Source organism: Salmo trutta, chromosome 37 (assembly GCF_901001165.1).
Source record: "Salmo trutta chromosome 37, fSalTru1.1, whole genome shotgun sequence".
NCBI lineage: Eukaryota > Metazoa > Chordata > Actinopteri > Salmoniformes > Salmonidae > Salmo > Salmo trutta.
The window spans coordinates 10,974,008-11,001,238 of record NC_042993.1 but is presented as its reverse complement, the minus strand read 5'-3'; the positions used below and the strand labels follow the sequence as shown (position 1 = coordinate 11,001,238).

The 27,231-nt window shown below is 45.8% G+C and overlaps 1 protein-coding gene across 1 annotated transcript in view; it reads right to left on the bottom strand.

Annotated features, from left to right (window-relative positions):
- The window catches only part of LOC115177358 (transmembrane protein 145-like), a 46,847-nt gene that overhangs the window by 14,734 nt on the left and 4,882 nt on the right, over positions 1 to 27,231 (bottom strand). The window contains exons 2-7 of the mRNA XM_029738060.1: positions 11,877 to 11,951; positions 11,295 to 11,372; positions 7,222 to 7,308; positions 5,125 to 5,226; positions 1,048 to 1,132; positions 242 to 313 (exon numbers count right to left, since the gene is read on the bottom strand). Of these exons, the coding sequence (XP_029593920.1) occupies positions 242 to 313; positions 1,048 to 1,132; positions 5,125 to 5,226; positions 7,222 to 7,308; positions 11,295 to 11,372; positions 11,877 to 11,951 (499 nt within the window). The remainder of the gene's footprint in view (positions 1 to 241; positions 314 to 1,047; positions 1,133 to 5,124; positions 5,227 to 7,221; positions 7,309 to 11,294; positions 11,373 to 11,876; positions 11,952 to 27,231) is intronic.

Sequence of the window (27,231 nt, the reverse complement as noted above, 5' to 3'; positions counted from 1 at the left end):
TCATTCCAGAAAGACATGCCCCCATGACTCCATAATGACAAGCTCTATTCCTCTACTCTTTGTCTTCATTCCAGAAAGGACTAGCACTAATTCTGACGTTTGGTGCATTGGTGCATTAATGCCAATGAGACATTTGTGTGAAGATGGGAGTTAAGAGCAGAGATCTCAGGTTAGGATTGGCTGCTAAGTGCTTTTCTGGTGTGAGGAAGACGAGATCTGATGTTGTTCCTCAGGCACTTACAGGCAAAATAACAAGAGAGGATGAAGACCAGGGAGAAGATAACCAGGAACGTGATGTCAGTTTCCAGGATCCCTGAGAATAGAGGCATGGGGTTAGGGAGAGGTAGAGAGAGGTAGAAACAGAGAGAGAGAGAGATAGAGAAAGAGAGGTAAAGAGGTAGAGAAAGAGAGGTAGAGAGAGAGGTAAAGAGGTAGAGAGAGAGATAAAGAGAGAGATAAAGAGAGAGATAAAGAGAGTGAGGTAGAGAGAGAGAGGTAGAGAGGTAGAGGTAGAGAGGGAGAATGAGAGAGAGAGAGAGATAGAGAAAGAGAGGTAAAGAGGTAGAGAAAGAGAGGTAGAGAGAGAGGTAAAGAGGTAGAGAGAGAGATAAAGAGAGAGATAAAGAGAGAGATAAAGAGAGAGAGGTAGAGAGGTAGAGGTAGAGAGGGAGAATGAGAGGGAGAAAGAGAGGGAGAAATGGAGGGTGAAATCGAAAGCGCGAAAGAGAGGGCAGATAGAGGGTGTGAGATGGTGATGAGAGAGAGGGGGAGGGAGGGAGGGAGTGAGGGGAAAAGAGAGAGCAACAGAGAGACAGAAAGAGAGAGGTCATTAGAACATCAGAATAAGAGAGTAGCTTAATATTGTCATTTTCTAAACTGAGTCCCTTTTCCTTTTTACCCATTCCACTCATGTTAATCCATCATCATTAATTCATTCATCCATTCCTTCCTTATAATAATTTGTTCATTTTAATATGCTTTATTGGCCGTGTTAAATAGTGTTGGACGAGCCATTAATGTTCATTCTGTAATCTGTGTCGTTCTCACCAAACTCGTCTGCAGAGAAATGCTGTGTCCAGAAAGACTGGCCATTGGTCAGCTTCATCTCGTACTCCAGCTGCAAACCTTCTCCCTGAGAGACAGAGACGGAGAGGGAGAGACAGAGGAAGAGGAAGAGAGGGAGAGAGAGAGACAGAGGAAGAGAGGGAGAGACAAAGGAAGAGGAAGAGAGGGAGAGATAGAGGAAGAGACAGAGGGAGAGAGAGACAGAGGAAGAGAGGAAGAGAGAGAGACAGAGGAAGAGAGCTGGGAGTTAGATGGAGTGACAGTGAGCGCACAAAGAGCTCATTTCACAGAGAGGAGTTCAAAGCCTCTGGAGTTTGTGTTGTTGTGCTGTAAGTGAGAGAAAAAAACCTTTGATTTCATCTGCCAGCCAAGACTCCATCTCAGTACCTCCATCAGAAGAGTGAGGAGCATGAAGCGTGCACTGTCACAAAATCAATACTAGCCAGGCAGGACTGGGAGAGAAGGAGAGAGACAGAGAGCAGTGGGGAGACAGCCAAGACTGGGAGAGAGGGAGAGAGACAGAGAACAGTGAGAGAAGACATGCAGGACTGGGAGAGAAAGAGAGAGACATTGAGAGACAGCAGTGAGAGGAGACAGGCAGGACTGGGTTGGAGGGAGAGAGAGAGACATTGATGAGAGACAGCAGTGAGAGGAGATGAAGTGACGCAGAGAAAGAAGGCCACAGTAAAGGAGAGATTCAAAGAGTGAGTGAACAAGAAAGAGTAAGAATGAGAGAAAGAGGTGAAGAGAAAGAGAGAGAGTAAGAACTGAGAGAGGGTGGAAGGCGTGTATTATATTGGCAGTGTGCAGGCGAGGTATGGCGGGGTGAGACGGGGAGAGTCCCTGGGGCCATGTGGGCCGGTGACAGAGCTTTAACTTCAGTCCTACACCATTAGACATCATGTCCGTCAACAGCCCTCCACTTGCTGCCGTGACAACACAACACACTCTCCAGGAAACATCCGCTTCAATCCTGTCTGTCCCTCTTTACAAACACTCACTCTCTACTAACACCACAACACTGCCAGTCAGTGTGTGGATACACTGGCCCTGCCACAACACACAGGCGCACACACACACACTTGTGCATCCATATGCACACACAAAAGCACGCATACAGAGAAGATCTACACTGAGCATACCAAACACCTTCCTAATATTGAGTTGCACCCCCCCTCCCCCCCAATTCGTCAGGGCATGGACTATACTAGGTGTCAAAAGCTTTCAACAGGGAGGATCGCCCATGCTGACTCGATTGCTTCCCACACTTGTGTCAAGGTGGCTGGATGTCCTTTGGGTGGTGAACCATTCTTGATACACATGGGAAACTGTTGAGCATGAAAAACCCAGCACAATCATTTTTTGTTTTGCCCATTCACCTTCTGAATGGTGCACAATCCATGTCTCAATTGTCTCAAGGCTTAAAAATCCTTTAACCCGTCTCATCCTCTTCATCTACGCTGATTGAAATGGATTTAACAAGTGACATCAATAAGGGATCATAGCTTTCACCCGGTCACCACATTCTTTTGGAGAGATTGGAAACCCAAATTGGTTTACATGGACAAGTTCTGGCCTGGTTTAGGTCTTATCTGTCAGAAAGATATTAGTTTGTCTCTGTGAATGGTTTGTCCTCTGACAAATCAACTGTAAATTTCGGTGTTCCTCAAGGTTCCGTTTTAGGACCACTATTGTTTTCACTATATATTTTACCTCTTGAGGATGTCATTCGAAAACATAATGTTAAATTTCACTGCTATGTGGATGACACACAGCTGTACATTTCAATGAAACATGGTGAAGCCCCAAAATTGCCCTCGCTAGAAGCCTGTGTCTCAGACATAAGGAAGTGGATGGCTGCAAACGTTCTACTCTTAAACTCGGACAAAACAGAGATGCTTGTTCTAGGTCCCAAGAAACAAAGAGATCTTCTGTTGAATCTGACAATTAATCTGGATGGTTGTACAGTCGTCTCAAATAAAACTGTGAAGGACCTCGGCGTTACTCTGGACCCTGATCTCTCTTTTGAAGAACATATCAAGACTGTTTCAAGGACAGCTTTTTTCCATCTACGTAACATTGCAAAAATCCGAAACTTTCTGTCCAAAAATGACGCAGAAAAATTAATCCATGCCTTTGTTACTTCTAGCTTGGACTACTGCAATGCTCTACTTTCCGGCTAACCGGATAAAGCACTAAATAAACTTCAGTTAGTGCTAAATACGGCTGCTAGAATCCTGACTAGAACCCAAAAATTTGATCATATTACTCCAGTGCTAGCCTCCCTACACTGGCTTCCTGTTAAGGCAAGGGCTGATTTCAAGGTTTTACTGCTAACCTACAAAGCATTACATGGGCTTGCTCCTACCTATCTTTCCGATTTGGTCCTGCCGTACATACCTACACGTACGCTACGGTCACAAGACGCGGGCCTCCTAATTGTTCCTAGAATTTCTAAGCAAACAGCTGGAGGTAGGGCTTTCTCTTATAGAGCTCCATTTTTATGGAATAGTCTGCCTACCCATGTGAGAGACGCAGACTCAGTCTCAACCTTTAAGTCTTTACTGAAGACACATCTCTTCAGTAGGTCCTATGATTAAGTGTAGTCTGGCCCAGGGGTGTGAAGGTGAACGGAAAGGCTGGAGCAACGAACCGCGTGAAGGTGAACGGAAAGGCTGGAGCAAGAAACCGCCCTTGCTGTCTCTGCCTGGCCGGTTTCCCCTCTTTCCACTGGGATTCTCTGCCTCTACCCCTATTATGGGGGCTGAGTCACTGGCTTACTGGTGTTTTTCCATGCCGTCCCTGGGAGGGGTGCGTCACTTGAGTGGGTTGAGTCACTGACGTGGTCTTCCTGTCTGGGTTGGTGCCCCCCCTTGGGCTGTGCCGTGGCGGAGATCTTTGTGGGCTATACTCGGCCTTGTCCCGGGATGGTATGTTGGTGGTTGGAGATATCCCTCCAGTGGTGTGGAGGCTGTGCTTTGGCAAAGTGGGTGGGGTTATATCCTACCTGTTTGGCCCTGTCCGGGGGTTTCATCGGATGGGGCCACAGTGTCTCCTGACCCCTCCTGTCTCAGCCTCCAGTATTTATGCTGCAGTAGTTTATGTGTCGGGGGGCTAGGGTCAGTCTGTCACATCTGGAGTATTTCTCTTGTCTTTTCCGGTGTCCTGTGTGAATTTAAATATGCTCTCTCTAATTCTCTCTTTCTCTTTCTTTCTTTCTCTCTCTCGGAGGACCTGAGCCCTAGGACCATGCCTCAGGACTACCTGGCTTGATGACTCCTTGCTGTCCCCAGTTCACCTGGCCGTGCTGCTGCTCCAGTTCCAACTGTTCTGCCTGCAGCTATGGAACCCTGACCTGTTCACCGGACGTGCTACCTGTCCCAGACCTACTGTCCCAGACCTACTGTCCCAGACCTGCTGGAACCCTGACCTATTCACCGGACGTGCTACCTGTCCCAGACCTGCTGTTTTCAACTCTCTAGAGACAGCAGGAGTGGTAGAGATACTCTCAAAGATTGGCTATGAAAAAGCCAACTGACACTTACTCTTGTGTTTCTGACTTGCTGCACCCTCGACAACTACTATGATTATTATTATTTGACCATGCTGGTCATTTATGAACATTTGAACATCTAGGCCATGTGCTGTTATAATCTCCACCCGGCACAGCCAGAAGAGGACTGGCCACCCCTCATAGCCTGGTTCCTCTCTAGGTTTCTTCCTAGGTTTTGGCCTTTCTAGGGAGTTTTTCCTAGCCACTGTGCTTCTACACCTGCATTGCTTGCTGTTTGGGGTTTTAGGCTGGGTTTCTGTACAGCACTTTGAGATATCAGCTGATGTAAGAAGGGCTATATAAATACATTTGATTTGATTTGATTAACCTGGTCACTCTGTCATGGAAAAAGCCGGTGTTCTTAATGTTTTGTACGCTCAGTGTATGTCAATCTGTGAGTGTATTTGTTATGTGTGTGTGGGGAGGGGGGGGGGTGGTGTGTGTCATCAGAGTAACAATGTCTGTGTGCGCTAGCCATCAGTGAGAAGTGAAAGGTCGGTGCTCACCCCACACTTGCTGAGAGCGATGTACCACCATCTCTCCCTCACCGAGCGGAAACTACGACCTCCCACACAACTCAGCACCTCTTCATCCCCCTCTCCTTCCACCTTAGAGACAGAAATAGCAGAAACAGAGAGAGACAGACTTAATATTTCAAAAACACATTGAATCAACACATCCTACCACATTTTCAATGAAGGAGTTACACCCAGACACCTCTGTCTCACATACACATACTCCTCACACCTCAAAATAGCTAGCTCTTTTAGTTATAACTGAATAGCTAAAAACAACCACAGTCCCATAGGCAAACATACAAGACAAGCCCACATGTACAGTGCCTTCAATAAGTGTTAATACCACTAGACGTATTCCTCATTTTGTTGTGTTACAGCCTGAATTAAAAATGGTTTAAATATATTTTATTCCTCACCCATCTACACACAATACCCCATATGGACAAAGTGAAAAGATGTTTAGACATTTTTACAAGTTTATTGACAATTAAATACAGAAATATCTCAATTACATATGTTTTCACACCCGAGTCATTACTTTGTAGAAGCACCTTCGAGGCGATTACCGCTTTGAGTCGTCTTGGGTATGTCTGTATCAGCTTTGCACATATGGATTTGAGGATTTCTCCAATTCTTCCTTGCAGATTTTCTAAAGCTCTGTTAAGTTAAATGGGGAGTGGCGGTGAGCAGCAATCTTCAAGTCTTTCCACATCTTCAAGTCTTTCCACAGGGACTCAAGTCTTGGCTGAGCCACTCAAGGACTTTCACATTCTTGTTCTGAAGCCATTCCAGAGTTACTTTGGCTGTATGTTTGGGGTCATTGTCCTGTTGGAACGTAAATCTTCGCCCCATTTTGAAGGTCGTTTGCACTCTGAAGCAGGTTCTCATCAAGAATTTGATTGTATTTGGCTCCATTCATTGTTCCCTCTATCCTTACCAGTCTCCCAGCCCCTGCTGCTGAAAAGCATCCCCATGGCATGAGTCTGACACCACCATGCTTCACGGAAGGGGTGAGGAGCTGTGCCTGGTTTTCTCCAGACATAGCACTTTGCATTCAGGCCAAATAGTTAAATTGGTCTTTTGCCTTATGATCTCAGTCTTTCATGTGCCTTTTTGCAAACTCCAGGCATGCTGTCATGTGCCTTTTTCTCGGGAGTAGCTTCCGTCTGGCCATTCTCCCATAAACCCAGATTGGTGAAGTGCTATAAAGCCTTCAAACTCAACTCTGGACCTCAAAGCCAATTCCACTGCATTTTTTCCTTGTTGCCATTTAATCAGGGACTGATTTGTGTAAAATTAACTTTCAGGTAGAACAGAAAACCAGCAGGCTCCGGACCTCGTAGGGATATAGTTGAATACCCCTGCTGTAGAGACTGTTGTCCTTCTGGCAGGTTCTCCCATCTCAGCCAAGGAACTCTGTAGTTCTGTCAGAGTGGTCAATGGGTTCTTGGTCACCTCCCTGACCAAGGTCCTTCTTGCCCAGTTGCTCAGTTTGGTCGGACAGCCAGCACTAGGCAGAGTCTGGGTAGATCCATATTTTTTCCTAATGATTTTCCTAATTTCCTAATGATGGAGACCACTGTGCTCTTGGAGCCTTTCAACACTAGAAATTGTTTTATACCCTTCCCCAGATATATGCCTCATCACAATTCTCCTTCAGAGCTCTACGGACAGTTCCCTGGACTTCATGGTATAGTTTCTGCTCTGACATGCACTATCAACTGTGCATGTCGGTGTGTTTTTCTAAACCATGTCCAAACCATTTTATTGGCCACAGGTGGACTCCAATCAAGTTGTAGCGACATCTCAAGGATGACCAAAGAAAACAGAATGCACCTGAACTCAGTTTGGAGTGTCATAGCAAAGGGGTCTGATATTTCATTTTCAATAAATTTACAAAACATTTCTAAAAACATGTTTTCACTTTATCATTATGTGGTATGTGTGTATTTTTATATTTAATCTATTTCATTTTGAATTCAAGCTGTAACACAACAAAATGTGGAATAAGTCAATGGGTATGAATACTTTCTGAATGCACTATATAAGACAGAGAGCTGTAGAGGAGGTTGTCCATGTTCTTACCACACAGCCAGACCAGGTGTAGCGTGTGGTCAGGTTGATAACCTGGTTATTCTCTGGCCTCAACACTGCCTCCTTCTGGTAGCAGTCCTGCGGTCAAGAAATAAGGTCAAGATTAATAAAGAAACGGTGTCATACACACATCACATTATGCACAGGTACTGGACGAACTAACCATAGAAATAGAATGAATAGAAAGGGCATCTCCATTCAAGTCAATGATGGCATAATCAGTGGACTGGCAGCCATTTTGAGTCCACCCATAGTCCCAGTTGGTATTAGATAGAACGTCGCAAGTAGAAAAGGACTCCCGTGGGTCTTGCAGGTCACGCAGGATTCCGGCAGGAATCAAAGTGATATTCTAGAGTCAAGATTGGGACAGGATGCGACAGTCCACAAGAACGGGCAGTACAGGAATAGTTTTAAACAGATTTTTTGGGGGGGGAGGGTTAGGCTCACTCTCACTCCTTGCTCCAGTTGTAGCCAGTCACTACTTTACCTCAGTTGCCAACGTACGTCAGTGAATGATGAAGCCTTCAAGAGAGGAATTGTAACATCTCATTGCTTCCAAGGATCCACCACTAACAGTAGAGCCATTTAAAAGAAAGAGCAATGTTTTGGCAAAATTTGATATATGCACTACCGTTCAAAAGTTTGGGGTCACTTAGAAATGTCCTTGTTTTCCATGAAAACATACATGAAAATAGTTGAAAAATGAATAGGAAATATAGTCAAGACGTTGACAAAGTTATAAATAATGATTTTTAATTGAAATAATAATTGTGTCCTTCAAACTTTGCTTTCGTCAAAGAATCTTCAATTTGCAGCAATTACAGCCTTGCAGACCTTTGGCATTCTAGCTGTCAATTTGTTGAGGTAATCTGAAGAAATTTCATCCCATGCTTCTTGAAGCAACTCCCACAAGTTGGATTGGCTTGATGGACACTTCTTACGTACCATACGGTCAAGCTGCTCCCACAACAGCTCAATAGGGTTGAGATCCGGTGACTATAATGGAGTGGCCAGCACAGACAGAATACCAGCTGACTGCTTCTTCCCTAATTAGTTCTTGCATAGTTTGGAGCTGTGCTTTGGGTCATTGTCCCGTTGTAGGAGGAAATTGGCTCCAATAAAGCACCGTCCGCAGGGTATGGCATGGTGTTGCAAAATGGAGGGATAGCCTTCCTTCTTCAAGATCCCTTTTACCCTGTACAAATCTCCCACTTTACCACCACCAAAGCACCCCCAGACCATCACATTGCCTCCACCATGATTAACAGATGTCGTCAAGCACTCCTCCAGCACTTTTTAATTTTCTCTGCGTCTCACAAATGTTCTTCATTGTGATCTGAACACCTCAATCTTAGATTCGTCTGTCCTTAACACTTTTTTTCCAAACTTCCTCTGTCCAGTGTGTGTTCTTTTGCCCATCTTAATATTTTATTTTTATTGGCCAGTCTGAGATATGGCTTTTTCTTTGCAACTCTGCCTAGAAGGCCAACATCCCAGAGTCGCCTCTTAACTGTTGACCTTGAGACTGGTGTTTTGCGGGTACTATTTAATGAAGCTTCCAGTTGAGGACTTGTGAGGCATCTGTTTCTCAAACTAGACACTATAATGTACTTGTCCTCTTGCTCAGTTGTGCACCAGGGCCTCCCACTCCTCTTTCTATTCTGGTTAGAGCCAGTTTGCGCTGTTCTGTGAAGGGATTAGTACACAGCGTTGTATGAGATGTTCAGTTTCTTGGCAATTTCTCGCATGAAATAGCCTTCATTTCTCAGAACAACAATAGACTGACGAGTTTCAGAAGAAAGTTATTTGTTTCTGGCCATTTTGAGCCTGTAATCGAACCCACAAATGCTGATGCTCCAGATACTCAACTAGTCTAAAGAAGGCCAGTTTTATTGCTTCTTTAATCAGGACAACAGTTTTCAGCTGTGCTAACATAATTGCAAAAGCGTTTTCTAATGATCAATTAGCCTTTTAAAATGATAAACTTGGATTAGCTAACACAACGTGCCATTGGAACACAGGAGTGATGGTTACTGATAATGGGCCTCTGTACGCCTATGTAGATATTACATAAACAATCTGCCGTTTCCAGCTGCAATAGTCATTTACAACATTAACAATGTCTACACTGTATTTCTGATCAATTTGATGTTGTTTCAATGGACACATTTTTTTGGTTTTCTTTAAAAAACAAGGAAATTTGTAAGTGACCCCAAACTTTTGAACGGTAGTGTATATTGAACAAAAATATAAACGCAACATTTAAAGTGTTAGTCCCACGTTTCATGAGCTGAAAAATAAGATCCCCGAAATGTTCCATATGTACAAAAAGCTTATTTCTCAACTTTTATGCACTGATTTGTTTACATCCCTGTTAGTGAGCCTTTCACCTTTGCCAAGATAATCGATCCACCTGACGTGTGGAATATCAATAAGCTGACTAAACAGCATGATAATTACACAGCTGCGCCTTGTGCTGGGGACAATAGAAGGCCACAACACAATGCCAGAGATGTCTCAAGTTGAGGGAGTGTGCAATTGGCAGGCTGAGTGCAGGAATGTCCACCAGAGCTGTTGCCAGAAAATTTGTTAATTTCTCTACCATAAGTCGCATCTTATGTCGTTTTACAGAATTTTGCAGTACGTCCAACCGGCCTCACAACCGCAGACTATGTGTAACCATGCCAGCCCAGGACCTCCACATCCAACTTCTTCACATGCGGGATCGTCTGAGACCAGCCACCCAGACTGCTGATGAAACTGAAGGGTATTTCTGTCTGTAATAAAGCCATTTTGTGGGGAAAAACTAATTCTGATTGGCTGGGCCTGGCTCCTCAGTGGGTGGGTCTATGCCCTCCCAGGTCCACCCATGGGTGCACCCCTGCCCAGTCATGTGAAATCCATAGATTAGGGCCGAATAGCCTGAGGCCACAGGACTCTTTTCAAAGGATCTATTACTCTAAGTGTGAGCATTGCGAACCGTAGGTTGGGAATTTTGACCTGGTTACATGTGCATTGAACAACACAGCAGCTTTTCGGAATGTTTTGTTATTTCTGTATAACAAACAAAAGTAGACCATGAAGTTAGCTCTTTTACAATGGAGGTCAATGGGAAAGAATGTTTGTTTCCCCCAATTTGTGGGTGTGGTCGTGGGGAATTCCTTTATATGATGTGAATATCTGAATATCAACTGGCTATGCCAGGAAGTAAAAGCAGGAAGTGTACCCTTCAAAATGTGCTGTGATTTGTTGAGTAAACTCAACTGATATTACAAAAAAAAAATTGGCTGTTTTCGCTGCATAACATGTAGAAGTTGTCCCTTTTCAGGTTTAGAAGACTGCTAAATGCTAACTCCTGTTTGTATAAGCTGGTTAGCATACAGAAATCGGTGGTGGTAGTCAGTCATTTGTAACTGTAATGCAGTTAGTTGATTGGTAACAATGACATAAACATGCATTGGGTTTGACATCCATACAAGCCTTATATTCAGATTTTTACCTCAACATAGTGTGAAATACACATGTAAACAATAGCCTAAATGTAGGATCATTTTGCTGGGGCGCAATGAGGAGACTCAGGATCTTTTGCCCACGGCCCTTTCCCCCACGCGTTTCATGGCAATTCCATTGTTTTGGTCGAGTTCGATTGACCTCTTTACTGCATCCATCAGTTGATAGAACATTCCAAAATACCATGGAAATTATTGCATCACAATACCAGGCAGTGATTGCGAGTGTACACATGAGTTTACCAGTCAAATTGCCAGGGTTAGAGCGTCCAAGCCCGTTCTATTCATTCTATTTCTATGGAACTAACTCCATATAAAGAAACAGAAATGCCTGTACACACAATGTTGCCCAGATCACAGAAGGAGCATGGTCAGGTAAAACAGAGCAGATGGAAACACACACACACACACACACACACACACACACACACACACACACACACACACACACACACACACACACACACACACACACACACACACACACACATATATATACACACAGGAAGACACACACACACACGCCAAGCGTGACACAGAGTAGTGGTTTCTCACCTTGTCCGGCTTCTTGTACACAGCTGGCCACTGAGAGCTGTCATCAAAGTAGAGTAATATATTCTGACAGCACCGCGACTAGAGGAGAGAGCGAATGAGAGAATGGAAGAGGGAAGGAATGGGAAAAGGAGGCCTAAGATTAACACCAGACTGCCTCAAAGTCTGCAGACCACTAACAGCAACCAGAGGAACACAGAAAGGAGGACAGAAATAAAAAAGAGGAGAGGAGAGGCCAGAGAGGAGCAGAGGAGAGGACAGGACAGGAGAGGGTAAATGTATGGAGAATATAACAGGAACAGACAAAGGTAGATACAACTACCAAAGACAGAAAGAGTGAGGAGAGAGAGGGAGAGAAAATGAATCAGTGAGGAGAGAGACAAGAGAGAGATGGACATAGAGGAAAGATGATGAAGGATGACTTGTAAAACAAAGTTTGTCAGACAGAAAATAATAAAAGAATAGGGTACAGGGGGACAATATGAGAGAGAGCAACTCACTAAGAGGGAGAGAGCCAACAATACTGATTAAACAAAATAAGAAAAGAGAATGATAGATAGGGGTTCAGTTGACCTATAACCTGACCTTTTGGTAGCGGAACCGGAAGTCCAGACGTCCAAAATCAGTGAGAAAACAGAAGCGAGTGAGGAACAACCAGTCCTGTTTAGAGTGGGGAACCAGAGACGGGCCGAGGAGGAGGAGAGAGAGAGGGGCATAGGGTAGAGAATGGGGAGAGGAGAGAGGGAGATGAAGGTGAGATGGGGAAGAGAGCAGGAAAACCTGGCTGTAATACTCAACCAGCATCATGTCAAGATATAGTGCTGATGGTATACAGTGCTTCACTGTCCTTCCATAAGGCACTGCAGCAGGGTACCAGTCAATGGGCTGTCCTGCAGATGTAGGCTGACAGACACATACACAGGCTGTATAGAATTTATCATTTTAAACAACACAGAAAAGGTTGAACTTACAGCTGCACTATATCTCATACATAGCGAGCAAATCCATAGCCATATGTCAGAGAGTAAGCCATCTGTAGTTAACAGTTAACACACTCAGCCATACAGTACCAGTCAAAAGTTTGGACACAACTACTCATTCAAGGGTTTTTCTTTATTTTTACAATTTTCTACATTGTAGAATAATAGTGAAGACATCAAAACTATGAAAAAACACATATGGAATCATGTAATAACCAAAAATGTGTTAAACAGATCAAAATAGATTTTATATATGTTATATTGTTTAAAGTAGCCACCCTTTGCCTTGATGACAGCTTTGCACACTCTTGGCATTCTCTCAACCAGCTTCATGAAGAATGCTTTTCCAACAGTCTTGAAGGAGTTCTCACATATGCTGAGCACTTGTTGGCTGATTTTCCTTCACTCTGCGGTCTAACTCATCCCAAATCATCTCAATTGGGTTGAGGTCGGGTGATTGTGGAGGCCAGGTCATCTGATGCAGCACTCCATCACTCTCCTGCTTGGTCAATTAGCCCTTTCACAGCCTGGAGGTGTGTTTTGGGTCATTGTCCTGTTGAAAAACAAATTATAGTCCCACTAAGGGCAAACCAGATGGGATGGCGTATCGCTGCAGAATGCTGTGGTAGTCATGCTCGTTAAGTGTGACTTGAATTCTAAATAAATCACTGACAGTGTCACCAACAAAACACCCCCACACCATCACATCTCCTCTTCCATGCTTCACGGTGGGAACCACATTTGCAGAGATCATCCATTCACCTACTCTGTGTCTCACAAAGTCACGGCGGTTGGAACCAAAAATCTCATATTTGGACTCATCAGACCAAAAGACAGTTTTCCACCGGTCTGATGTCCATTGCTCATGTTTCTTGGCCCAAGCAAGTCTCTTCTTCTTATTGGTGTCCTTTAGTAGTGGTTTCTTTGCAGCAATTCGTTCATGAAGACCTGATTCACACAGTTTCCTCTGAACAGTTGATGTTCAGATGTGTCTGTTACTTGAACTCTGTGAAGCATTTATTTGGGTTGCAATATGAGGTGCAGTTAATTCTAATGAACTTATCCTCTGCAGCAGAGGTAACTCTGGGTCTTCCATTCCGGTGGCGGTCCTCATGAGAGCCAGTTTCATCATAGCCTTGATAGTTTTTGCGACTGCACTTGAAGAAACTTCTTTAAATTGACTTACCTTCATGTTTTAAAAGTAATGATGGACTGTTGTTTCTCCTCGCTTATTTAAGCTGTTCTTTCCATAAAATGGACTTGGTCTTTTACCAAATAGGGCTATCTTCTGTTTACCCCCCTACCTTGTCACAACACAACTGATTGGCTCAAAAGCATTAAGGAAAGAAATTCCACAAATGAACCTTTAACAAGGCACACCTGTTAATTGAAATGCATTCCATGTGACTACCTCATGAAGCTGGTTGAGAGAATGCCAAGAATGTGCAAAGCTGTCATCAAGGCAATGGGTGGCTACTTTGAAGAATCTCAAATATAAAATATATTTTGTGTTATTTCATAGTTTTGATGTCTTAACTATTATTCTACAATGTAGAAAATAGTAAAAATAAAGAAAAACCCTTGAATGAGTAGGTGTGCCCAAACTTGACTGGTACTGTATATCAAGAGGCCTAACTTCCAGACCTGCAGTACTACATACTACATACAGTAGTACATACTGCACTTCAATGTATTTTATTGTCCTAGATTGTATTGTCCTAGGTTAAAGGTGTATCCATGACTACAGAGCAGTCACAAAGGAGGAGAGGTGGTGGGACTGGGGGCTGTGCCTGGGGTATATCATATGACTGCCCAAGGACTGTGAAAGACCCCCTTGTTAGGCTCAGACACACACACCAAACCTCCATTCCCCCCATTATTGTCATAGCAACTGACACATGCTGCCCGAGTTTGCAGCTGCCATAGAAACCATGAAAGTCACCGCACTCTCAGAAATACACACTCCTTTCTACTTCCTTCTCTCTTTCACATGCACACACGCGCGCACACACCCAACCCTGTAACTGAATCTGTGTTGCACAGACATATTAATCTAATTTTAGACCCTCCAGACCAAACAGGTTAACGTCTTTCCATTTGTATTGACCATCTCTCTCGCTCTAGCTGTCTTTCTGTCCTTCTGTATCTACGACCTCTTCTCTATTTGGCTGGGCTGTTTGGGGCCTGACGTTCGCAGCTGCTGAGCACTTCCGGCCATGCAGTCCTGTTTTACTCTGTTCTTACCCAATAACGTGGAAATGGTCATCAAAATTGTTAAAAGATAAGTAAAAAAATATTCCCCTTAAATGCAATAGTTGAACAATGGATAAAGATACTCCAAACTTTTCACATTTTTATAATCCATCAGATAATGAATTATAGCACATAATGAATAGAGTTCTGGGATTTCGGTGGGAATTCAGCTATTCAATCTATTGTATTTATTGTATTTTTTTTCTAAGAATACACTCATATATAAATGTTCTTACTGTATCAGGTATTTTTGTTATTTACAGTATATTTTGTGTTCAAATGAAGACAATACCCTACCTGTATTAACCTGCTCTGCCCACCCTACCTGTATTAACCTGCTCTGTCTACCCTACCTGTATTAACCTGCTCTGTCTACCCTACCTGTATTAACCTGCTCTGTCACCCTACCTGCTGTCACCTGTGTTATCTATCCTACCTGCTCTGTCCACCCTACCTGTATTAACCTGCTCTGTCTACCCTACCTGTATTAACCTGCTCTGTCTACCCTACCTGTATTAACCTGCTCTGTCCACCCTACCTGTATTAACCTGCTCTGTCTACCCTACCTGTATTAACCTGCTCTGTCTACCCTACCTGCTGTCACCTGTGTTGTCTACCCTACCTGTATTAACCTGCTCTGTCTACCCTACCTGTATTAACTTGCTCTGTCCACCCTACCTGTATTAACCTGCTCTGTCTACCCTACCTGTATTAACCTGCTCTGTCTACCCTACCTGTATTAACCTGCTCTGTCACCCTACCTGCTGTCACCTGTGTTATCTATCCTACCTGCTCTGTCCACCCTACCTGTATTAACCTGCTCTGTCTACCCTACCTGTATTAACTTGCTCTGTCCACCCTACCTGTATTAACCTGCTCTGTCCACCCTACCTGTATTAACCTGCTCTGTCCACCCTACATGTATTAACCCGCTCTGTCTACCCTACCTGTATTAACCTGCTCTGTCAACCCTACCTGTATTAACCTGCTCTGTCTACCCTACCTGCTGTCACCTGTGTTATCAACCCTACCTGCTCTGTCTACCCTACCTGTATTAACCTGCTCTGTCCACCCTACCTGTATTAACCTGCTCTGTCTACCCTACCTGTATTAACCCTGCTCTGTCTACCCTACCTGTATTAACCTGCTCTGTCACCCTACCTGCTGTCACCTGTGTTATTCACCCTACCTGCTCTGTCCACCCTACCTGTATTAACCTGCTCTGTCTACCCTACCTGTATTAACCTGCTCTGTCTACCCTACCTGTATTAACCTGCTCTGTAACCCTACCTGTATTAACCTGCTCTGTCTACCCTACCTGCTGTCACCTGTGTTCTCTACCCTACCTGCTCTGTCCACCCTACCTGTATTAACCTGCTCTGTCGACCCTACCTGCTGCCACCTGTGTTATCTACCCTACCTGCTCTGTCTACCCTACCTGCTGTCACCTGTGTTATTTACCCTACCTGCTCTGTCTACCCTACCTGTATTAACCTGCTCTGTCTACCCTACCTGCTGTCGCCTGTGTTATCCACCCTACCTGCTCTGTCTACCCTACCTGTATTAACCTGCTCTTGTCTACCCTACCTGCTCTGTCTACCCTACCTGCTGTCACCAGTGTTACCTACTCTACCTGCTCTGTAACCCTACCTGTATTAACCTGCTCTCTACCCTACCTGCTGTCACCTGTGTTATCCACCCTACCTGCTCTGTCTATCCTACCTGCTGTCACCTGTGTTATCTACCCTACCTGCTCTGTCTACCCTACCTGCAGTCACATGTGGTATCTACTCTACCTGCTCTCTACCCTACCTGCAGTCACCTGTGTTATCTACCCTACCTCCTCTGTCTACCCTACCTTCTCCGTCAACCCTACCTGCTGTCACCTGTGTTGTCCACCCTACCTGCTCTGTCTACCCTGCCTGCAGTCACCTGTGTTGTCTACCCTACCTGCAGTCACCTGCTCTGTCTACCCTACCTGCTCTGTTAACCCTACCTGCTCTGTCTACCCTACCTGCTTTGTCCACCCTACCTTCTCTGTCCACCCTACCTTCTCTGTCCACCCTACCTGGTCTGTCCACCCTACCTGCTCTGTTTACCCTACCTGCTCTGTCTACCCTACCCACAGTCACCTGTGTTGTCTACCCTACCTGCTCTGTTAACCCTACCTGCTCTGTCTACCCTACCTGTATTAATCTTCTCTGTCCACCATACCTGCAGTCACCTGCTCTGTTACCCTACCTGCAGTCACCTGCGCTGTCTACCCTACCTGCAGTCACCTGTGCTGTCTACCCTACCTGCTCTGTCTACCCTACCTGCAGTCACCTGCTCTGTCACCCTACCTGCAGTCACCTGCGCTGTCTACCCTACCTGCAGTCACCTGTGCTGTCCACCCTACCTGCTCTGTCCACCCTACCTTCTCTGTCTACCCTACCTGGTCTGTCTACCCTACCTGCTCTGTTTACCCTACCTGCTCTGTCTACCCTACCCGCAGTCACCTGTGTTGTCTACCCTACCTGCTCTGTTAACCCTACCTGCTCTGTCTACCCTACCTGTATTAATCTTCTCTGTTTACCCTACCTGCAGTCACCTGCTCTGTCTACCATACCTGCAGTCACCTGCTCTGTCTACCCTACCTGCAGTCACCTGCTCTGTCTACCCTACCTGCTCTGTCTACCCTACCTGCAGTCACCTGTGCTGTCTACCCTACCTGCAGTCACCTGCTCTGTCCACCCTACCTGCTCTGTCTACCCTACCTGCAGTCACCTGTGCTGTCTACCCTACCTGCAGCCACCTGCTCTGTCTACCCTACCTGCAGTCACCTGTGCTGTCTACCCTACCTGCAGTCACCTGCCATGTCTACCCTACCTGCAGTCACCTGTGCTGTCTACCCTACCTGCAGTCACCTGCTCTGTCTACCCTACCTGCAGTCACCTGTGCTGTCTACCCTACCTGCAGTCACCTGCTCTGTCTACCCTACCTGCTCTGTCTATCCTACTTACAGTCACCTGCTCTGTCTACCCTACCTGCTCTGTCTACCCTACCTACAGTCACCTGCTCTGTCTACCCTACCTGTATTAACCTGCTCTCTCTACCCTACCTGTATTAACCTGCTCTGTCTACCCTACCTTCTCCGTCAACCCTACCTGCTGTCACCTGCTCTGTCTACCCTGCCTGCAGTCACCTGTGTTGTCTACCCTACCTGCAGTCACCTGCTCTGTCTACCCTACCTGCTCTGTTAACCCTACCTGCTCTGTTAACCCTACCTGCTCTGTCCACCCTACCTTCTCTGGTTACCCTACCTGGTCTGTCTACCCTACCTGCTCTGTCCACCCTACCTGCTCTGTCTACCCTACCTGTATTAATCTTCTCTGTCTACCCTACCTGCAGTCACCTGCTCTGTCACCCTACCTGCAGTCACCTGCGCTGTCTACCCTACCTGCAGTCACCTGTGCTGTCTACCCTACCTGTATTAATCTTCTCTGTCTACCCTACCCGCAGTCACCTGTGTTGTCTACCCTACCTGCTCTGTTAACCCTACCTGCTCTGTAACCCTACCTGTATTCATCTTCTCTGTCTACCCTACCTGCAGTCACCTGCTCTGATACCCTACCTGCAGTCACCTGCTCTGTCTACCCTACCTGCAGTCACCTGCTCTGTCTACCCTACCTGCAGTCACCTGCTCTGTCTACCCTACCTGCAGTCACCTGCTCTGTCTACCCTACCTGCAGTCACCTGTGCTGTCTACCCTACCTGCAGCCACCTGTTCTGTCTATCCTACCTGCAGTCACCTGCGCTGTCTACCCTACCTGCAGTCACCTGCGCTGTCTACCCTACCTGCAGTCACCTGCTCCGTCTATCCTACCTGCAGTCACCTGTGCTGTCTACCCTACCTGCAGTCACCTGTGCTGTCTACCCTACCTGCAGCCACCTGCTCTGTCTACCCTACCTGCAGTCACCTGTGCTGTCTACCCTACCTGCAGCCACCTGCTCTGTCTACCCTACCTGCAGTCACCTGCGCTGTCTACCCTACCTGCAGTCACCTGTGCTGTCTACCCTACCTGCAGTCACCTGCGCTGTCTACCCTACCTGCAGTCACCTGCTCTGTCTATCCTACCTGCAGTCACCTGCCCTGTCTACCCTACCTGCAGCCACCTGTGCTGTCTACCATACCTGCAGTCACCTGCGCTGTCTACCATACCTGCAGTCACCTGCGCTGTCTACCCTACCTGCAGTCACCTGCGCTGTCTACCCTACCTGCAGTCACCTGCGCTGTCTACCCTACCTGCAGTCACCTGCGCTGTCTACCCTACCTGCAGTCACCTGCGCTGTCTACCCTACCTGCAGTCACCTGCTCTGTCTACCCTACCTGCAGTCACCTGCTCTGTCTATCCTACCTGCAGTCACCTGCTCTGTTTACCCTACCTGCAGTCACCTGCGCTGTCTACCCTACCTGCAGTCACCTGCTCCGTCTACCCTACCTGCTCTGTCTACCCTACCTGCAGTCACCTGCTCTGTCTACCCTACCTGCAGTCACCTGCTCTGTCTACCCTACCTGCAGCCACCTGTTCTGTCTATCCTACCTGCAGTCACCTGCACTGTCTACCCTACCTGCAGTCACCTGCACTGTCTACCCTACCTGCAGTCACCTGCACTGTCTACCCTACCTGCAGTCACCTGCTCTGTCTACCCTACCTGCAGTCACCTGCTCTGTCTACCCTACCTGCAGTCACCTGCTCTGTCTACCCTACCTGCTCTGTCCACACTACCTGCAGTCACCTGCGCTGTCTACCCTGCCTGCAGTCACCTGTGCTGTCTACCCTACCTGCAGTCACCTGCTCTGGCTACCCTACCTGCTCTGTCTACCCTACCTGCAGTCACCTGCTCTGTCTACCCTACCTGCTCTGTCACCCTACCTGCAGTCACCTGCTCTGTCTACCCTACCTGCTCTGTCCACCCTACCTGCAGTCACCTGTTCTGTCTACCCTACCTGCTCTGTTAACCCTACCTGCTCTGTCTACCCTACCTGCAGTCACCTGCTGTCTACCCTACCTGCTCTGTCTACCCTACCTGCAGTCACCTGCTCTGGCTACCCTACCTGCTCTGTCTACCCTACCTGCAGTCACCTGCTCTGTCTACCCTACCTGCTCTGTCACCCTACCTGCAGTCACCTGCTCTGTCTACCCTACCTGCTCTGTCCACCCTACCTGCAGTCACCTGTTCTGTCTACCCTACCTGCTCTGTTAACCCTACCTGCTCTGTCTACCCTACCTGCAGTCACCTGTTCTGTCTACCCTACCTGCTCTGTTAACCCTACCTGCTCTGTCTACCCTACCTGCAGTCACCTGCTGTCTACCCTACCTGCAGTCACCTGTTCTGTCTACCCTACCTGCTCTGGTAACCCTACCTGCTCTGTCTACCCTACCTGCTCTGTCTACCCTACCTGCTCTGTCTATTCTACCTGCTCTGCCTACCCTACCTGCTCTGTCTACCCTACCTGCTCTGTCTACCCTACCTGCTCTGTCTACCCTACCCGCTCTGTATACCCTACCTGCTCTGTCTATTCTACCTGCTCTGTCTACCCTACCTGCTCTGTCTACCCTACCTGCTCTGTCTACCCTACCTGCTCTGTCTACCCTACCTGCTCTGTCTATTCTACCTGCTCTGTCTACCCTACCTGCTCTGTCTACCCTACCTGCTCTGTCTATTCTACCTGCTCTGTCTACCCTACCTGCTCTATCTACCCTACCTGCTCTGTGTACCCTACCTGCTCTGTCTACCCTACCTGCTCTGTCTACCCTACCTGCTCTGTCTACCCTACCTGCTCTGTCTACCCTACCTGCAGTCACCTGTGATGTCTAGACAGCCTCATTAAATTACTGTTGTCACATTGCTTAATTAAAAAACAATGCTTATAGCAGGATGCCCTCGGATTCAAAAGTCCAACACATGGTGTAAAAATAAATGTAGCCCCCTCCCCAACAATACAAATATTTGTTTACGCCCACAAATAACAATAACTGTATTGAACCTGTGTTTATAAACGTGGATAACAACTTATTTTGAGGCACAGTGGAAACCAGGCAGGGCTACGGGCCAGAAGGTTGAGGGTTTGCTGACCACCACAGAAGAGCTCACCTGGCGGTTTCATTACACTACGATCAGAGCTGGCCAAAGACAATGATCAGCTAAGGGGAATTAGATTTTCAACATTTTGATTCCATATTTATATTTATATAAAATATATGCAATTCATTTTCCACCAACAGGTTTCTGTGCCAACGCACCACACAACCAATAAATAAAGCATGCCAACTTCGGGCACTTCAATATCATGGTTTGCGTTTTCAACACCAGAATACATAGATGTCAATCTCAGCAAACAGAAAATACATCCCTCCTTACCTTGTAGGCTTGCCCACTCTGATTGTCAAACTTTTTGGTGTTTTGTAACAGTTATCTCCTGATTGGATTGATTGATTTTATTTGTCAGCAAAAAGTAGATATATACACACAGTACCCTTGTCAATTCAACGTCTGTATTGAAGCGTTAGATTCTAGGTGAGTCAGGAATAGCCGCTCGGATTGGAGAGGAGGCAGAGCGCGCGTTAAAGTTTCCTGAATAACTGGGCCTGTCTGGAACATATGTTTCGGTTAGCTGGTAATTGCCGGCTTTAGGCCAATAAAATGTATTAAAAGCCGTGAAGGTTCAGACCAGTTCGTAAGTGTTTTGTTTCATTCTGAGCCCTTTTCTTTGTTTGCCACAATATTATATCCTGCTCGTATTTTCCCTATAAAAGTTGACTTACTTTTGATATTACCCTAATAAAGTTTCGAAACTTGTGTGAAGGTTTAATGTGGCTATTAGCCTATTATACTGCAGGCCTATGATATTAAGGGAGTGCGCACCGACACTCCAACTGACACCAACAGTTGAACTTGAGGTGAGGAAAAATATTTTAGGCCTACCAGAGTTACTCCCATAACCTTACAATATAATGATTATCTTTCTAAAAAATATTAGGATAAAAAACGAACGAAGTAGACTCCTTCTGTACGCCTATATCTCTATAGCAGACGCAGTAGGCTAGCCCATCTGACAAGGATAATTAAATGCATTCTGGTGTAATAGCATGCCCTCGTCATATCGCTCTCTCTCTCTCTGGGGCTAGGCCTAAGCTTCTCTTCCTTTATATAAATTGTTTATATTAATATCGTACAGTGGACGCCTAAATCAAATCAAACTTTATTTGCCACATGCGCCGAATACAAGTGTAGAACTTACCGTGAAATGCTTACTTACAAGCCCTTAACCAACCGTGCAGTTCAAGAAGAAGAAAATATTTACCAAGTAGGCTAAAATAAAAAGTAATAATATAAAGTAACACAATAAGAATAACGAGGCTATATACAGGGGGCACCGGTACCGAGTCAGTGTGCAGGTGTACATGTAGGTGGGGGCGAAGTGACTATGCATTGTTAACAAACAAACAGAGAGTAGGAACAGTGTACAAGAGAGGGGGGGGTCAATGTCTGACCATTTTATGGGCTTTCCTCTGACACCGCCTATTATAAAAGTCTATAGGCTTAAGCATGCAATGCCCAGATGCATTTAGTGCTCAAATCTCTGACAGCTGAACCATGAGGTGGACAATTATTATTTTAGGAAAGTAAAAACCAATAAAACAATAAGCTATAAAGCTTTGTAATGCTACATATCTACACACAAGGAAAGTGGCTCATTTGGCCAATATCCCTTGTTTATTGGTGACGCTGGTTGTATGGGTGACGCCCTAATGGGTTAAGCACCCAATGCATTTGGATTTCTCAAATGTCCAATAAATAAAAATCTGGTCGATCTCCAAGGCCTTATTAGTCGATCACCAAACATTTATGTAAATGTCTCGCTCTGTTGGTGGTGGGTGCATTTGATTCAGCTGCCCTGCGCACCGGGTAGGTGACGTGTTCACATTTTGAACCATTTCACATGTCTGAAGGTATAAACTCTGCCTTCCTGGCGGGCCCAGGGGGAGCAAATCAAGTGCACTATAGGCCTACAACTGGCCAATGGGATGGCTCAGATGACTGTGTCTGCAGTAACGTAGCAGGCATTAAAGACAGCTACAGTGAAGTTGATACTGTGAGATTTATAAACATTTAAAACCATGACTAGAGAGAGAGACTGTCAACGAACACAGAAAAGAGATGCTCTTTTTATCAGTGAGTTCATGTTTTTACTTAGCACTGTCAACACTTTCTATTCAACACTTTTATAAGCCATAAAATGTGTTTTCCCTACTTCCACTCACACTACAACCAGCACTGCAACTGCAATGAATGAGTAGGAAAATGTATCGATAGGCTTGCGTTATTATTAGTGGCTTGGGTTTTCTTTCTTTGGTCATAGGAGTAACAAAATACATTTGTGCATGAGGCAGAAATAATGCGGCGTGACTCGAGTTTCGTCCTCAGCTGGAAGACGGTGTCCTTTTTGGGTCAGTGTCAGCTGAGGAAAGGGAGAGCGGAGAGACGTTGAGAGGCAGACCCTCAGTCTGCTGCCCTCACCCTCTGCTGAGGCTGACCATCAGATGCAGGCTCCATCAGCCCGGTAAAAAAAAGCACATTATTAAAATGTATGCTCACTCAGCTGTGCCTCACAAGTAATACAACAACTGATTTATTACCGGTGTGATCATATAGTCTTACTCAAATGTTTAAATATAATTTTTTTTAAACGGCCCGAGAAGAACAATGCATTGGCAAGGCAATTCAAGCAAAGCCAATATGCGGTAATACTGTTTTGGGCCTATAACCTACTGCTCAAATCTCATTACTACACTATTGTTTCATTAGGTTAATGTTGCATAGGCTTACATTTTTTAAGTAACGAAAAAAAAAAAATAACGGTAGATCTCGGCTTGCATTTTGACTCAAACTGATCTTGACTCAAAAAAGTTGGGACCACTGCTATAGCCTATTACAGATCTGGACAAACAATCCACCTACCACTATTGTCACTTTGGCTCCCGAGTGGCGCAGCGGTCTAAGGCACTGCATCTCAGTGCTAGTGTCACGGCTGTTCGAAGGAGTGGACCAAGATGCAGTGTTTTCGTAGTTCCACATATTTATTAGAAGTGAAACTGAATACAATACATTAATAACTTGAAAATACAAAACAACAAACTGTGACGCAGAGAGGACAACACACTACTCAAAAGACAATAACCCACAAACAACATGCAGAAACACCCCTACTAAATATGACCTCCAATCAGAGGCAACGAGTACCAGCTGCCTCCAATTGAAGGTCAACCCAATAAACCCCAACCTAGAAATAGACAAACTAGAACTACAACATAGAAATAGAAAACATAGAGCACATACAAAAACACCCCTGTCACGCCCTGACCACTCTACCATAGAAAATAACAACTTATATTGGTCAGGACGTGACAGCTTGAGGCGTCATTTCCACGGTCGTAACTTTAATGGGGAAAAAACGACAGGCACAAGCAAGAGTATGAAAGAGTCGCAGGAGTCAAATTAAAGCAATCACTGCAGCAAGATTTAAGTGACAAATGGATTTTGCACTCCTCAAACAGGAAATATATGGCTGAAAAAAGATACTCAGGTGGGGGGTTATGCGCTTAAGGAACAGTAAGGGAATAGAGCCTAACAGTGTTTCTGAGCAGGCCAGTCCAGTCCAGTCTAGCCCCAGTCCATGCAGCTCAGTGTAAGCCTAGCCCAGAGGACACCTGTAGTCCTGCCCTAGGCCCAGTCGGTCTCAGTGGAGAGTAGTGGAACAGGAGCAGTGGAACAGTGGATGGGGTGTCAACCTTAATCCCCCTTAGTCCTCTCATTACCCCACGGCCACTGCATTGTGACGCAGAGACATTGAGCCAGTGTGTGCGTGTGTATGTGAGTGAGTGAGAGGGAGTGTGTGTGTATATGTGAGTGAAAGAGGGTGTGTGTGTGTGTGTGTGTGTGTGTGTGTGTGTGTGTGTGTGTGTGTGTGTGTGTGTGTGTGTGTGTGTGTGTGTGTGTGTGTGTGTGTGTGTTAGACAGCCCATTAATCAAGTGCTAGGCCTCGATGCAGTATCCGGTCACTACAGCGGTCACTACTACTCCCTCTCTCTCTCTCTCTCTCTCTCTCTCTCTCTCTCTCTCTGTCCCTCTGTCTGTCCCTCCTTTCCTCGATCTCTCTCTTTCTCCCTTCCTCTTTACCTCTCTCTCCCTGTCCCTTCCTCTCTCTCTCTCCCCGCTCTCGCTGTCCCTCCCTTCCTATTTCCCTCTCTCTCTCCGTCTCTCCCCCTCTCTCCAGAACCCGGTTTGCTTGCTAAACCTCATTAACAATTAATTACCAATCAGCTATAGTCAAGTCACCCCTGGACCTCTCAATGATTCATTAGTAAGGTTACACAATGATGCAACACAAACACACTCACTTGCCTCAACATACTCTGCCACATGAAATCACAATCCCACACAAACATAAATAAACTAAAAAACCTAACCTATAATCCTCCCCACCATCACTGAACCTGATCATACCTATAATCCTCCCCACCATCACTGAACATACCTATAATCCTCCCCACCATCACTGAACCTGATCATACCTATAATCCTCCCCACCATCACTGAACCTGATCATACCTATAATCCTCCCCACCATCACTGAACCTGATCATACCTATAATCCTCCCCACCATCACTGAACCTGATCATACCTATAATCCTCCCCACCATCACTGAACCTGATCATACCTATAATCCTCCCCACCATCACTGAACCTGATCATACCTATAATCCTCCCCACCATCACTGAACCTGATCATACCTATAATCCTCCTCACCATCACTGAACCTGATCATACCTATAATCCTCCCCAACATCACTGAACCTGATCATACCTATAATCCTCCCCACCATCACTGAACCTGACCATACCTATAATCCTCCCCACCATCACTGAACCTGATCATACCTATAATCCTCCCCACCATCACTGAACCTGATCTAACCTATAATCCTCCCCACCATCACTGAACCTGACCATACCTATAATCCTCCCCGCCATCACTGAACCTGACCATACCTATAATCCTCCCCGCCATCACTGAACCTGACCATACCTATAATCCTCCCCGCCATCACTGAACCTGAACATACCTATAATCCTCCCCACCATCACTGAACCTGATCATACCTATAATCCTCCCCACCATCACTGAACCTGACCATACCTATAATCCTCCCCACCATCACTGAACCTGACCATACCTATAATCCTCCCCACCATCACTGAACCTGACCATACCTATAATCCTCCCCACCATCACTGAACCTGATCATACCTACAATCCTCCCCACCATCACTGAACCTGATCATACCTATAATCCTCCCCACCATCACCGAACCTGATCATACCTATAATCCTCCCCACCATCACTGAACCTGATCATACCTATAATCCTCCCCACCATCACTGAACCTGATCATACCTATAATCCTCCCCACCATCACTGAACCTGACCATACCTATAATCCTCCCCACCATCACTGAACCTGATCATACCTATAATCCTCCCCACCATCACTGAACCTGATCATACCTATAATCCTCCCCACCATCACTGAACCTGACCATACCTATAATCCTCCCCGCCATCACTGAACCTGACCATACCTATAATCCTCCCCACCATCACTGAACCTGATCTAACCTATAATCCTCCCCACCATCACTGAACCTGAACATACCTATAATCCTCCCCACCATCACTGAACCTGATCTAACCTATAATCCTCCCCACCATCACTGAACCTGACCATACCTATAATCCTCCCCACCATCACTGAACCTGACCATACCTATAATCCTCCCCGCCATCACTGAACCTGACCATACCTATAATCCTCCCCACCATCACTGAACCTGATCATACCTATAATCCTCCCCACCATCACTGAACCTGACCATACCTATAATCCTCCCCACCATCACTGAACCTGATCATACCTATAATCCTCCCCACCATCACTGAACCTGATCTAACCTATAATCCTCCCCACCATCACTGAACCTAAACATACCTATAATCCTCCCCACCATCACTGAACCTGACCATACCTATAATCCTCCCCACATTCACTGAACATACCTATAATCCTCCTCACCATCACTAAACCTGATCATACCTATAATCCTCCCCACCATCACTGAACCTTATCATACCTATAATCCTCCCCGCCATCACTGAACCTGACCATACCTATAATCCTCCCCACCATCACTGAACCTGATCATACCTATAATCCTCCCCACCATCACTGAACCTGACCATACCTATAATCCTCCCCACCATCACTGAACCTGATCATACCTATAATCCTCCCCACCATCACTGAACCTGACCATACCTATAATCCTCCCCACCATCACTGAACCTGATCATACCTATAATCCTCCCCGCCATCACTGAACCTGACCATACCTATAATCCTCCCCACCATCACTGAACCTGATCATACCTATAATCCTCCCCGCCATCACTGAACCTGACCATACCTATAATCCTCCCCACCATCACTGAACCTGATCATACCTATAATCCTCCCCACCATCACTGAACCTGATCATACCTATAATCCTCCTCACCATCACTGAACCTAAACATACCTATAATCCTCCTCACCATCAC